Source organism: Struthio camelus, chromosome 5 (assembly GCF_040807025.1).
Source record: "Struthio camelus isolate bStrCam1 chromosome 5, bStrCam1.hap1, whole genome shotgun sequence".
NCBI classification, from domain to species: domain Eukaryota; kingdom Metazoa; phylum Chordata; class Aves; order Struthioniformes; family Struthionidae; genus Struthio; species Struthio camelus.
In genome coordinates this window covers 75618237-75632666 of record NC_090946.1, presented here as the reverse complement: position 1 = coordinate 75632666, position 14430 = coordinate 75618237, and the positions used below count along the sequence as shown (strand labels likewise).

General features: G+C 42.8%; 1 protein-coding gene across 1 annotated transcript in view; it reads left to right on the top strand.

Moving 5' to 3' along the window:
* Positions 1-14430, top strand: part of SYNE2 (spectrin repeat containing nuclear envelope protein 2) — a 180897-nt gene that overhangs the window by 105422 nt on the left and 61045 nt on the right. The window contains exons 70-81 of the mRNA XM_068947334.1: positions 1181-1348; positions 2431-2586; positions 3448-3560; positions 4488-4629; positions 5592-5723; positions 6288-6440; positions 6690-6899; positions 8086-8187; positions 9329-9448; positions 9604-9804; positions 11597-11770; positions 12356-12487. Of these exons, the coding sequence (XP_068803435.1) occupies positions 1181-1348; positions 2431-2586; positions 3448-3560; positions 4488-4629; positions 5592-5723; positions 6288-6440; positions 6690-6899; positions 8086-8187; positions 9329-9448; positions 9604-9804; positions 11597-11770; positions 12356-12487 (1803 nt within the window). The remainder of the gene's footprint in view (positions 1-1180; positions 1349-2430; positions 2587-3447; positions 3561-4487; positions 4630-5591; positions 5724-6287; positions 6441-6689; positions 6900-8085; positions 8188-9328; positions 9449-9603; positions 9805-11596; positions 11771-12355; positions 12488-14430) is intronic.

Genomic DNA, 14430 nt, shown 5'->3' with positions numbered 1-14430 from the left:
AAAAAAGATTTTCTAACCTAGTTGAGGTCTACATAGAAGAATACCTTTAGCACAAGGCAGGAGGAGTCTCTGGATATGAACAGATATGGAATGTAAAACAGTTTAATGCAATTGAGTTACTTCTCAACTGAGCCGTGGTACCTGTGTCTGTGCTTACCTTAAAAAACATGGATTGAACCTGTTTGTGTGAGGCGAGCAGGAGATGGCTCTCCAGCGTGGAGGCCACCCACTCCTGTGCCCTGTGTCCATGAATCCTGGCGGGCTCCTGAGAAGCTCCAATCTCGTGTGTCCTGGTGGGGCTGCCTGTCCGAGGTCTGCAGGACGTCAGATCCAAAACACGGTGATGACCCTGCAGAAAAGGGTGGCCCTTTCAGCACGTTGTTTCTCAGCAGCTTGTGGCATTTGTCCTGCATGGGAGCCATGGCTTCCTGCGGGGCCACGGCGAGGTGGGGATAGCCCCTTAAACCATCGCAGCAAGATTTGCCTGAGCTTTCTCTGTCAATGCTCATCTTAAGCTTCTGTTGACAGCCAAAACCAGTTTTAGAAATGAGGTCCTCTTCCTTTTCAAATCCACTCTTTCATACACTGGTCAGGTTGTCTTGTAATAGGAGCACAAGTCCTGCCATTCTTCTGGCTGAAAGACATGATGTGATTAGAAGAAATGAAGATTGGCCCCATTGTGAACAGCAGCTCAAGGGTTTCTCCCTCACTTATCAGTGCATGTGTAGCTGTAGTAGTGCTCCAGCCCCACAGCGAGGTCCGCTTAGCTCTTACAGCCACCCAACTTGACCCTCCCGAGAGGGGTGGGATCGGTCCTGGTCACTTCTTCCTTCTCCCCTATCTGGGTATATTGACTTCTTGGTTGCGTTCCAAATCTAGTCTATAATTTCTGTTCCCCTTTTTTATTAGTCTCTGTCTGAGTTAATATAATTTCCTGCCGAGGCTGCTGTTTGAAACATCTTTGCCTTTAAGAGTAACCCTGTATACAATGTATTTAATTGTTCATAATAAAAAGAGAATAACTTGGACAACAATCTGTGGGGGCTGCATCTACTTTTGTTTTTGCCCATACATGTCTATTCATTTCAGACAAGGGAAGTGTGAGCGCTGACTTCAGGCTGTTATCAGGGAAGCAGTTTTGTGCTTCTAAGGGTGAATAATTGACTGCTGTCCTTCCTAGGTGATGTTATCAGAGATTGAACAAAAGGTCATTTCTCTACTGGAAGATTGTGGAGATAGCCCAGACCACCAGCAAGAGACAGAGGCTCTTTCCTTGAAGCTGAAGGAAGTGAAGTGCAATTTGGAAAAAGTCCAGACGATGCTTCAGGACAAATACAATGAAGAGCAGGTAAAGCATATGAATGCTATGCAGAGCAAGAGTGAGCGAGTCTCAGGGCTTCAATGTGCTGTAGTTGCAGAAGAACAGTTAGAGCTCACCACGTGAAGCAGGGAAGGGAGGACAGTTGATCTGTAGTAACAGCAAGGCTGGCATTTCTTTTTACAGTGCTGTATAATTATTTGTCGTTTGAGACAAGTAGTGGGTTTTTAAATCAGTTTCTGAGAGATCTTTTCTGCTTTAAGTGATCAGTGACAGAGGTCAAGATTTTGTGGGGAATACAGCAGAAAAATAAAGAGTGATTTTTTTTAAATGCCTCTAAAATGCCACAGTGTTGGTCTATGACCATATGGTAGCAGTCAGGCCTTTAAGTAGTAACTGTCTCTTGGCAGAACACGTCTGTGGCCCAGGCAGTGATGCTGTGTGCTTTCCTGTGCCCTTCCCTGCCTGGCTCTGGAGAGGATTCCTGCAGCCATGGCAGAATAGATTTTTCTGTGAACCTTTTCTGCGCTCGGCCTCTTTGCTCAGTTTCCCACTAGGTGAGATGCTGTCTCCCCGCTTCAGGGCTAATTCCCGCTCCGTTGTGCAAAGGCCCAGAGAAGCCCATCTGGGATGTTCGTATCAGCACGGGCAGCTGCAGTCTCCCAGTGCTGGAGCAGCACAGTCTAAGAGGGAGCTGACGTGGAGAGGATTAGTGCTGCACGTTAGGTGTGGTACTAGGAAGGCATGAGTGAATGTTTAAGCCTAAATTGCCTACCCTGGTAATATGATCAAGCAATAAAAATGGAGAGTTAGTATCAATGAATCTGCTAACAGGGAAAACAAAACAAGCTGCCTTGTAACTCTCAATGCACTGGTAGGGAGGGAAACGCAGGAGGGAGACGGCAAGGGTTTCAGTAGCAGGTAAGAACGAATCAAATTTTCGCCAGCTGGAACAGGACAGAGTGGGCAAGAGTAGTGCATTTCGTGCACGGCTAATTCAGTGTGTGTGTGGCCAGACCCAGTGCTGCTGCTGCTGTTTCCCCCGGCTGTGCCTGGGGCTGTGCCCCTTTTCCACCCTGGAAGCCTTCCTATGATGGGGTCTCGCTTCACAGATCCACAACCGGGAGCGGGTTGACTTGGAGCCCCTCAAGATCCTGCACCCTGACGGTGCTGGTGTTGCTTCTGCTGATGAGCCACCCATCGGTGCTGGTGTTGCTTCTGCTGATGAGCCACCCATCCAGCATAACGGTGTTCCCCAGCCTCTGCAGGTAATCCTCCTGCCCCTCCGCAAATCAGGCTGCTGCACATCCCCCATGGGCGAGGGGGCAGCTGCATTTGTTGCTTGCTACAAAGGTTTGTTAATGTTATGGAGCTGGATGGTACCCTTAAGGCTTGCCTTGTGTCATATTGATGCAGATGGCATCACCCATCCCTCCTATCTCCTGTCTTTGAAGTGCTGATGTGTTTTGGAGTCTGAATCTATACGCTGATGCTGTTTTGGAAGATGGGTTTTGAAGCTGAAGCTTTGTGAGCATTTTCCCATAGACTTACTCCTAATGACTTTAACACTGCTGTTAACACAAAAATATTCCAAGATGTTCTGTGCCCTGTAACCTACCTTTTGTTTTGCTAACTGGAAATTAGCTTTTGCCCTTCCCATGCTCTTAGAAGACGACTGAAATGAATGATCCAGCTGAGCTGCTGAAAGCTGCTCCGCTTTCACTGAACGGCTCTCTTTAAACTAATTCAGCTCAACCTCATATTTGAGCAAACACCCTGTTTTTCCTTGCCTTTCCCTTCCCCACTTTCCCTTATACCTTTTTCTCTTTATAAGGATTGTAGTCTGTGGCCCTTAAATTTCTGTATGTGCTTAATTTGACTGTGAGTGAGGGTTTTTGCTTTTAAAACTTTAGCTCAGGCTGAAATGTGTTCCATAAAAAACATGTTTTTTCAGAAAATCTCTCAGGTAAACTCATGTCTGCACAATCTGCTTTTTATTCTGATAGATACATTTTTATTTTCTTTGCTAAATGAATTCATGTAAAATGTGATTGGAAAAGCAAGATCGTCATTTGAGAGGAATACAGTACACAACTGATTTTACTGTTCAAACTGTTCTCTGTTCACAGGATTTGGAATTAAAACCAGCTGAACAGAAGAGCCTCATAGACTTCATTGAGTCCTGTGTGGAAAAAATGCAGCCACAGTCTGAGGACAGTGTGACTGAGAAATTAGAACCAAGGTATGAAATAACAAAGGTTATTAAGCGCTCACATTCAGTAGCATAAATCTGCCCAAACCCACTGAGACTGCAGAGGCGTCACAGGTTCTATGGAGGGATAGGGGTCTTTAGAAGAAAAATTGCAGAAGTTGGAAAATTTCTACCCTCAGCAGGCCAGAGAAATGGAGTCTTGTTTGTGCTTCCACTTCCATGATGTTTGGGCTGACTCCAGTTTTTACAGTCAGTCCTGATACAGCAGGACTGACTCCTGCCGTAAACTAAAGCATGAGGCAGGTTGGGTGTCCCTGTTCACCATTGTTGCTATGCAAACACAAGGAGATCCCCAGGCAGGTTTAAAGGCAGCATCTTTAAAACTGTTGCTTTGGGATCATTCACCTTCAGGTTTGGAACGAAGACTCTTTGAGGGACTGTGCTCCCTGTATTGTCATTTCAGAGACAGAGGCTACTGGCTTTGAATGTTTTATCGCCCGAGCTCTTGTCCTTGCTATACGAGCAAGTCTTCAGGCAGGTTCATAGCTCAGGAGCTGACAGGAAGTTTTACATCATGCCGCTGAGCTATGAACTGTGGTGGCTGAGGGTGGAGACCAGCTCTTGTACTTATGCACAGAGACAAGGGCTTTGTCCCCTAGGAATGGATTTTTCAAGGTCCCTGTTGTGAGAGGTATATCCTTGGCTTGAGAGGTGGACAGCCATCTTGGGGAAGGCACTGGATTGCCCACATGCTGGACATCAGCCGGCCCTTAGGAAAGAGAAATGCCCAAAGAAATGTAACAAAGCTTTGAAATTAAAAGCCAGCCATGCACTTGGTTTCACTCGGTTTTGGGGGCAGGAGCAATAGAAACTAATCATATCCAAGGAGTCTTGCAAATCTAATTTTGTTTATTTTGCTCCAGTATTTTCCATTCTAACAATATTTTCTGCATACAGCAATGGAGAATCTGATCCAAGGAGCAAGCTGGCTGATCCCAGTTTAGCTCCAAAGGACCAAACAGGTAATAAATGGCAATATTTACAACAAGAGCTGTCGTCAAAGATGAAGTCTCCTCTCTGCCAGCTCGTGGAACCTCAGGTCCGTTTAAGTTCAGTAAAATACTCTTCCTTCAGGCCCTTGGTTATGGTGAAGACAGCATTAGTGCATCATCCTGCACCATTGTATTGTCTCATCTTCATCAGATAACTGAAATCTGTGCAGGAGCTCTCCAGATGAAATTATTACCGCAACCATATTCATGATTGTCTCTTAACTTTACCTCGAGATAGATAATGACTCTGGGTAGTGACTATTAGGTATAGCATGAGAGAACATAAGTGAATTCTTGCAGTTAACATTCAGAGTAGATGTTATCTATTTAATTTTTTCCAAGAGGCCTTAGGAGAGTTAGGCAGCTAGCTCCCAGCTGAATTTTGTGGACGTAGATTAAATATCAGTTCCTGCAAGTGAGAGCTTTTGGTCAATGCGAATCTCTGGCTTAAATCTTGTTCTGCCGTTTACCGCAGTGTTCTCTCTTTCTCTCTGATATATCAAAAGCAGAGTTTGTGCTGCAGCCAGCAAGAGAGCGCTATGTGTTTATTCAAATCAGACTGCAGGATTTTACTACTTGGACAAAAGGATAATTTCTGTTGATGGTTTTGTTCACATTCATTTAGAATGAATAGATTCCCTGTTCGCTGAAATTACTGCCTTACATGGGAGAACATCGGTCATGTGAAAGGATGAATGTCACCTCTTATTCAGGCAAAACTTACAGTGGGCAGAAGGTTTACCTTGTTGAAAACTGCAACCTGTAGCCCTTAAAGCTGGGAATCAGAGGCTCCTCGTTCAGCTAGACTCCCAACAGGACATAACCTACCCACATGGCAGAAGGGGTTTACTTTTACCAGTAAAAAGGGAACCCAGCTAGCCAGGTGCTTTTTATTAATGCCTTGAAACCTTTTTATTAATGCCTTTTGAGAGGAGTATTATGTGGTTGTACGGCCTAGTTTTCATTTGAGCTGTTAACCTAATTGCAGTGTTCTTTTTCCACATCTTAGATTACAACAAAGATGAACATGCTGCCCCGGGGCACGTTCGCTAGTGCAGGGACGCCAACGGTGGAAGAACTGAAAACTTACACTGTCCAGCTGGGAGACATAAGCCAAGAAGCAAATGTGGTGCATACACAGGTACAAATGGCATGTCCTAGCATTGCAAAAAGTACGGGGGATTGCAGACACAAGATACCATTTGAGCACTGAGAAATAGCGCTAGTAATTGTGTTATTGCAAATGGGGTTTATTATAGTATAGCTTTTGCATCAGGAGTGTGGAGTATGCTGTAGAGTCAGCTCTGGATTTTGAGAGGACACATTTCAGCTATGATACTACTGTTCCTGAATATGCAGACCTGCTAGTGCGGGTAATGATGAATACTCCTCAAACTGTATTAAGTGAGGAACCTGACAATGATTTCAGTGACTCTGCAGTATCAGAGATGACAAGGCAAATTGTCCTGGGCCCATTCCTGAGAGATGAGAGACCTGTAACACCACAGTCCCTCTTTGTACACAGGGTGTCACAGTCTCAGCTTTGGCCTTGGGAGCTCTGAGGATTGCATGCATACAACCATCTCATCCAAACTTCATTAATTGCCTTTTATTATTATTGGTTGATTGAACCCTGTGCAAGTGAACACGTTTTAGCTGTGTCTTGGGAGAAAGTGCTGACAACTTCTTACTTGCCTTTACCCAGGAAAATGTGGCAGGGGAAGTCTCTTCCAATTTGGACAGAAAGCTGTTTGAGCTGCTTCTGGCGATCAGCCGGTGTTTGAATAACATGGAGGAGATGTTGAACACCTCGGTCCTCTCCACTGAAGAGGCAGCCCTGCAGCAGGCTCTTTATGAGGTAACTGTCCTAAAGTGCCCAGAGAAAGAGAAACTGCAGTAGATTATGGTTACGACAAAACATACAGGGCCTGACGTTTCTCTCATTTCACTGGTATAGCTCAGAAGTAATGCCACTAAGCCATTTGGTGGTGCACAGAACTGGGCCTTTGAGTAACAATTAACAACTTGAGTCCTGCTGCCTTTTAATGGTAAGCGTCCTTGGACAGAGACCATTTTCACTCATGTTATCTTTCTTTCCACCCTTTAGACTCTCTCTATCGAGCTGCAAAAACTTCACGCTGATCTGAGTGATAAAAAGGATGATCTCTTAAAGTCTATTACCTGCGCTGGTGGGAGCACAGATGTGTTCTGTGAGTGCTTTAATAACTTGCAGGCACGGCTGGAACAAACTCAAGCTGCCACTGCTTCAAGGAGCAATTCAATGAAAGCTGGACTGGATCATAATAGCAATTATCAGGTACTCCACTGCCAAATGCACATCTTGTTTCACAGCATCTGTTAGACTTGTCACTGCTAATGCATTTGGGTTAGAAATGAGCAATCTGTAAAGTGCTTTTTTTTCCCCCCCTGCTAAACAGACTTGTCTTGGCCTTTCAAAAAACAAATTAATTTTGCCGTTTACAGCACTGTTTACAGTGTTGGCTGCCTTAGAGGCCTTGATCGCAGTAGAAAATTTACATGGAGAAAGGATGGAAGTAATCTGGGATCTTAGACATGCACTTGTGCCCTCTGTGTGGAAGGGTAAGGCCAGTGGATGGTCCAGTATTTTCTTTCTGCTACCCTGTGGATCCAGGAGCAAGAGGAGTTAGTGCAGTGCTACAGGCTCTGTTGTTCCCATAATATTTGTTGTGAGGGACAGGCTTTTTCCTTCTTGGTACCCCATCTGGCATTGGGCTACTTTTAGCTATGCTTTGGAGATTGATTTGACCCTTGATATTTCCCTTTACTATTCACGGAGATTTTGTGCCACAGTAGTGGAAGCCACAGTTTTGCAAAAATTGCATTTTTTGTTATTCTTCTTTGGAAAAGCAGATGGAAATAATGAGAAATTGTTCTGTACATTCTTGTGAGGGGCTAAATATACTGGCTATTGTTGAAAAGTACTCAGATCAGGTATTTAGGCTGAAGTAAGGAAAGAAAAGGCTGATCTTTGAAATATGTTTCCAATGTCCAGACAAAATCCTCAGCATCAGGATGTAGTCAGTGACCTCAGTGTAGTTCTTCAGTGCTGAGTAACAGCTTCTGTGAGGAGCACTGGGATGTTGTCTCCAAAGAGTGGCAGGAGTGGCAGGCCTTGCAATGTTTACTTGTGCAGACTCCATTGAGCTCCATCCGTTGCCGTTGATGGGCTCATTTTCTCATGTCAGAAGAGAAGAATTTGTATCTCTGTACGTTTCACAGATTTTTACGATCATAGAAGGTCGCTGTGGCAAAGTAGTCTACTTATTACACTGCACAGGCCAGCGATTTTCCCTCTCTGAATTACTGCTTGGAGCCCGTAATGTATAGGCTTTGTTTTGTTTTTAAAAGAGAAAAAGTGCTTTTGCTGTAAGAAGTCACCTTTTTATTTGCTGTGTAATTTTGTCTGCTTATTACTATATTCATGGTATGTGATATACTTCTGATATTTTTTTCTTTTCCAGAATGAAACCAGGGTGCTCTATGACCAATTAACTGAGAAGAAAGCTGCTCTGCAACAATGCTTGAATGTGATACATGGACATAATGTTTCTGAGCAGCTACAGGTGATTTGATTTAAAGAAAAAGAAAATCTCTCAGCACTAGCTGATATTTCCCTTTTTAATATAATTTAATGAAGTTTCATATCTTCTGAAGTGTGAGTCTCACTTAGGTTTTTAAAAGTTAGGGGAAAGAGAGAGTCCAATATCTCCCCCCTTTTTTTTCCTACTACACCCCCAAGACATGGTTGGGCCTAATTCCAGTCCTGTTAGTAACTGGAATGGAAGAAGCAGTCCCTCTGTTACCTCTCAGAGTGAAGATACCCCACATCATGGCAGGGAAGAAAAAAGGCCCCTTAAAGTATAGGAAAGTAAAAGTCGTATTATATCTTTCTATATGCAGAGCTTTAGCTTTTCTTTGTGGGAATAGGGCTGCAATATTTGTATCTACTCATTCAGCAGTCTAAGCACTTTGTCGTAATGTGAGACTTGACCCAATTAAAGTATTTTCTTCTACCTTCTTAGGGATTAACAGAGAATTAAAAATGAGCAGGTTGTACTTCAATCTCCAGGATAGATATCAGCCACAAATTGTTTGTTGGTAGAGCTAAAAAGGGGTTCCTCCCCCCCCCCCCCTTTTTTTTTTTTTTTTTTTTCAATCGTAGACTACATACAGTTTGTTAGGCTCATACCTCAGCTACAGGCATAACTTTCTGCCAGGCTGAAAGCTATGTTTGTAACTGCTGAAGTCCCAAGTAGGACTGCTGCCTTAGATATATTCTGTCAAGTAACCACTCTTGGAAAACAAATGTTAGAAGTCCTTAGCTTCCCTTCCTTCAGGGAGAACCTGTGTCAATCCAACCTGACTAAGTATTTCCAGTTCATGATAAAAATGGTATTTTATGAGGCTGTGATTCCTTTTAATGACTGCTCTTGAGTTAGCAAACAGAAATGAACGTTGGACTTTGAACTGAGATACAAGACCTGAATTCCCATCCTGGCTGTGCCTGTGTGAGCCCAGTACGATGTGTCATGAACAGTTGGTCTATTTAGCTTATAAACTCATGAGATTAAGGAGTCTTACTGTGAATTTATGAATTGGTAGCGCAGTGGAAACCCAGCCCCTGGAGCTGCTGTGCTACCAGCGATAGTGTAAAGTCTAACAGAACAGAACTCCTCCTAATAGCTTATTTTGTCTTTAATTCAGAAAATTGATACCTGTGCTTTGGAGCTACAAAATCTTGAAACTCAAGTAGCAAAACTGAGAGGTCATGGGGAAAGATTTCAGTTACCTGTCACCTTAATCCAGGAGGCTTATAAATTAGAGGTAAGAGCACACTACAGTTACCGTTGTCCAGCAAGGTTTCTTCGAAGTAAGGTATTTTTAGCATCAAAAGGCTGATTGTTATTTTGCATTTGTGCTCAGGTTTGTAGGATTTATTTCCATCTTTCATGAATCACTTAATCATGTTCCCGTTGTAGGATGTTTTGGATGACATGTGGGGGATTCTGAGGGCCAAGTACATGGAGCTGAACTCTCCTTCCATCAGTGAGAACCAGTATGAGGACTTACTTCATGGGTTTGCAGAGCTAGTAGCTATTGGACGAGAGAAGGTTGCACAAGATCCAAAGCAGCTAACGAAAAGCAGAGCAGCTTTACAGTCTCACTTGGAAAATCACAAGGTATAGCATGCCCATCACAGCACAGCTCAAATCGACAAAGCCGAAGCATTATTTTCTGTGACTGGTTTCTCTCCAGTGTCATGCATACGAGTAACTCTTTCTCCTGGCATAAGGGAGGGGTGGCAATAGTTGGTGGTCAATTTAGATTGAGATTTCATTTTTGCCGGTCCATTTAACGTTATTTTGATTTACCTCAGAACATACCAATGTGTCAGGAGAAACTGTTTCATTGTAATTTTTGGTGATAAATCAGCAGCGAGTTTCCTGAAGATGCTGTCTAGCAACTGGGAGTTGAGGCTCCTGCTCCTGTGTGCCTGCATGATCTGATGGAGGGATTTTACCTGTTTTACCTTTGCTGAACGGAGGATGGCTTGGGTTCGTCCCCTTGGCAGCCCAGTGCTCCCTGTACTTAGCTGTTACGCGCTTGATGGAAGATGCTGAGAAGCCACCCGTATCCCCACCACGTTACTGCTTGTCAAGAAGCCCTGGCCAGTGCTAGTCACTGGAGGATGCCTCTATCATGTCAGATTTAACTGTTCCGTGTAGCTCAAACTCCCTTCAGAACTGTTTTGGGATGGCAGGCGCTGTAAACCACTACTCCAGAGTCATAGGAAAGGTGTTTGTCACTTACCTTTCTGAGGGCAGTCTGAGAGTAAATTGTTAGGAGTTTATGTACAAAGGAGAACAAATACTGAATGTATTAGCTATCCAAATATTAAGACATTGATTTGGCTTGGAGGCAGGTGTACAAAAGTGAAAGAAAACTGCAAGAGGCTCTCTCCCTGCTCTGGCTATCAAGGCCTCTAGGATGCTAACATAGCCTCTGACGGTGCTGTGGTCCTTAAGTGAAACTCTTGTGCTAGATATTAGTTCTTAATGAAGAAGATCTTTCAGTAAAGAGTGTGATCTTGTATCCTCAAACCCTTTTTGTGGGGGGAAAATGTTCTGTTTGGATTCAGCCTTTTCTCAAAGACTCAGCTGAGCCATGACTAAATTAATTGTTGTCTTGTAGTTATCCAAGAGGATTATTGTGCCCTACGACTTAGTCCTTAGAACTTCTAATATCCTTAGTTATGGCTCAGGGCCACTTCCCGTTCAGGTAAACCAAACTGGATAATGACTGTCTGACCGTATGCATTGTCTATCTCACACTAAACCATCCATTTATAGTTAAACTCCTCCTTCCATCTGACACAGAGCATCCTTGTATTTCATATGAGCTCAAGCTATAAATGTAGATCTTTTTCTGTATAAATATATAAATGAAAACAGTGCATGCAACTCGTCACTTGTTCTTGACTGAGAGCAACTCTTCAGTAACTGCCCATCTCGGGGTGATGCAGAGTTTAGGGTAGAGGGCTCCTGTCTCTAGCTTTGAGAGACCCTGCAGCTGGCCATGCTTCTTCTGTCTTCTCTGTACTCCTGTTCTGGGTACACGATCTCCCGAGAAGGATCTCCAAGTGTGTTTTACTTGACATAGGTACTGCAAATGCAGTAGAGTGACTGAGACCTGCCAGCCCAGCACACTTGAATAAGGACCCCTTGTAATCAGATCAACTATACTATAATTTAGTTTACTTACAGTATAGGATATTGTATAGATAATTCAGAGGGACTTTTGATAATCCTGAGATGAACTAATATGTAGTAAACTCAAAGTATTGTGATTCTTATTAAAATCACAAGCCAGGTTTTCATGTAGAAGCCCTTTGATTTTATAAAGTACATGGCAATAACAAAAAGTAGGCTCTATTGTAATATACTAAAATTAAGCTTTAACTTGTATTTTCAGGGCTTTTTCCACAAGCTCATGACCCACATGACTTTTATGCAAGTGTTTTCCAAGAAAGTGGCTCCCTCCATCCTACAGAAAAGAGAGAAATTCTGGAGAGAGCTGGTGAATGAAGTCAAATTGCTGGAGCAGAAGGCCTGCCAGTATGGCATACACTTAGAAAGCTTGCTAGAGGTAATAATAAGTCAAAAGAAACCCTGTGTTTGAGGGGAAAAAGGGAAGGTTGTATATAAGGGAACCCTTTCTATACTAGTGATTCTTTGTCCAGCAGTTATCCCTACCTGTCTTCACTGGATGGCAACAGTCTGTTACTTGTTCTATTCCTGTCAGTAAACGGGCTTTTTTATCTGAAAACCTTTGAAAGTGGACTTTTCAGGCCGTTATTTGGGCGTGAGTGGGATTTTATGACTTTCTTGCAGTAGTTTTTGAGTGCCTGGAATGACAGGAAAGCCCTTTAGGGCGCAGAAATATTGCTACCGCTTCAAAATAAAATTTAAAAATTGATCTTGAAACATCCCTAGAGGAAAGGATAAGACCACTTTAAAATAAGAAATATTGAAGATATTCATTAAATTAATTCTTCGATGGTGAAATCGTGTTTGTCTTTAATATTCCATGTTATTGACCTGTTTTCATGTTCTGTTTTGTTAAAGCAAGAGCTAGTGTTGCTAGAATAAGCCTTAAGGCCTCAGTCTCTGAGATGTAGCCAAAATGCAGAGATCGGTGTGTGTTATGTCAGTAATGCAATGTATTTTTTAGGAATGGATAGGATTTGATAATGGATGCCTGGCTTTCAGTAAAGAGTTAGAGACACTTGCCTCTACGTTGCCTTCTGTGAATTTGGTTGAAGAAACAGAAGAGAGATTGAAGGAAAGGATTGCACTTCTCCAGGTATTTTGGTGTTTGAGTCTCTTCTACTGGTTTTAACCATTTTTTTTTTTTGTGTGTAGATCGGTAGCACTGGCAAAAAGATTAGCTGGAATATGAGGAGAAGATGTTTTGCCGGGCTCTGTTTCCTCCATGTCCTCTTCTGTGTGCAGATGCATACTGAAAACTTCCACGTTACTTTTAAAAGTAGCAGGGGATCGGGCTGCTAATTTCACCCAGTGGCTACAAGTTCACCTAAGTAAGGAAAAATAACTGTAGCTGCTTTAGAACTTGGTCCTCAAATATAAAGCTTTGGGAATGATCCCCATAGGCAGAGCAGCTGAAGAAAGTGGTGTGCAGGCTATATGAATCCCAAGGGCAGCAGGGAACCTTGAGGTGAGCACTTTTGTGTAGATCAGGAATGTTTTTTTATGCCGTGAAGTAAAACCTGTAAAGCTGGTGCCTCCAAGTATCTGACTCCCTGCTTGTAGAAGAAGGCCTCCTGGTTTTAACAGCTTGTTCTAAAATCCTAGGGATTCAAAATGAATTGTCCTGATTTCTCTTTGAACAAAGAGAATGGCAGATAGGATCCTGATTTGTTCCCAGCTGCAGAGAAATGTTGCACATCTGATGGCAGAGCTACACCTTTATTTAGAACATTATCAAGTTTGAAACGCATAATGAGAGTCTCCTTTATGGTTGTCTTATAAAATTAAGAAGAAATAGTGTTCAGTAAACTTTATGTTATATCCTCAGAGAGTGATCTGCCTTCCCTACAGGGAAAAGGGTTTGACCTTTCTCTGTCTTCAGAGGTCCCACTCTGTGTTAAATTTTGGAATTAGTCAGTCTTTGGATCTATATTGAGGTCAGTTTGATATTTAGATTCATAGACTATAACAGCAGAAAGAATTACTGTGATCCTCTAAGCTAGCTGACTGCATAAAAGAGGTCATACGATGTTCCCAGAAAATTCAGTCTGAGCTATAGTGCGTCTTTTGAAATAATTCAACAGTAGGTATTTACAATCATAGCAACTCTCTGATGCGTTTGAGGCCTGTCACAGTGAGACAGGACGCAGGCAATGTTTGCATATTTATTCGTTGTGCAGGTATCAGGCTTCCTTTGTGTATTTTTAAGTCCTTAACTACCTCTTTAAGTCTTTATTTTTCCTTAAAGCTGTCAGAAACAAAGTAGTAAGGCTTTAGAAGAAGCCGAGATGAATCCCACCACTGGAACCTCACAGTCTCGAGGACAGAGCAGAATAAAATTCTCTGGGGCTTAAGGCATATGATTCCTGTGAGACAAATATCCCTATTAACGACAAATACTGTACAAGCCCCTTCTGCCTGGAGAGAATTGAGAAGCTTGCACATCACACAATCACTCCTTTCTACCTTCTCCCCGGGACTGATCTAATTCCTGGAGGTTTTTCTTCTTTCCTTTTTCTCATTTTGACTTTCCAACAACGTGTGGCAATAGTGAAATGTGGCTTTGTTTTCCATTCAGCTCTCTAGGCAAGCCAGACCGCTCCTGTGTCTTTGACTTAATGTCTTCACTGTTCGCTCTCCATTCTTCCTCCTACCATTATTCAGTAGTTACCCCAAATGCATCTTTCAAAGCACTGGGTAAATAGGGTTGAGCCACAAACCTCATTAAGAACAGGCGGGCGATAACTTCTGGCTGGGGACAGTCATATGTCAACATAATGCAGCTAGTTCTGATAGATAGTGTCTGTCCATAGCTTGAGATTTACGTGCATTGGAAGAGCCCATCAAAACACGACAGTCATTCTGACTAATGTATGAAAGTATGTCGAGAGCTGTCTTGATCTATCCAGAGGAAACAGAAAAATAATCTGTGTCCCTTTTGCATGGAGTGAAGTACAGATTCATTCAGTTTGGAAAATAAAATACCTGACGTAAGAAATGTGAGATTAAGATGTTAGAACAAATTATGTGTGTTTTGCT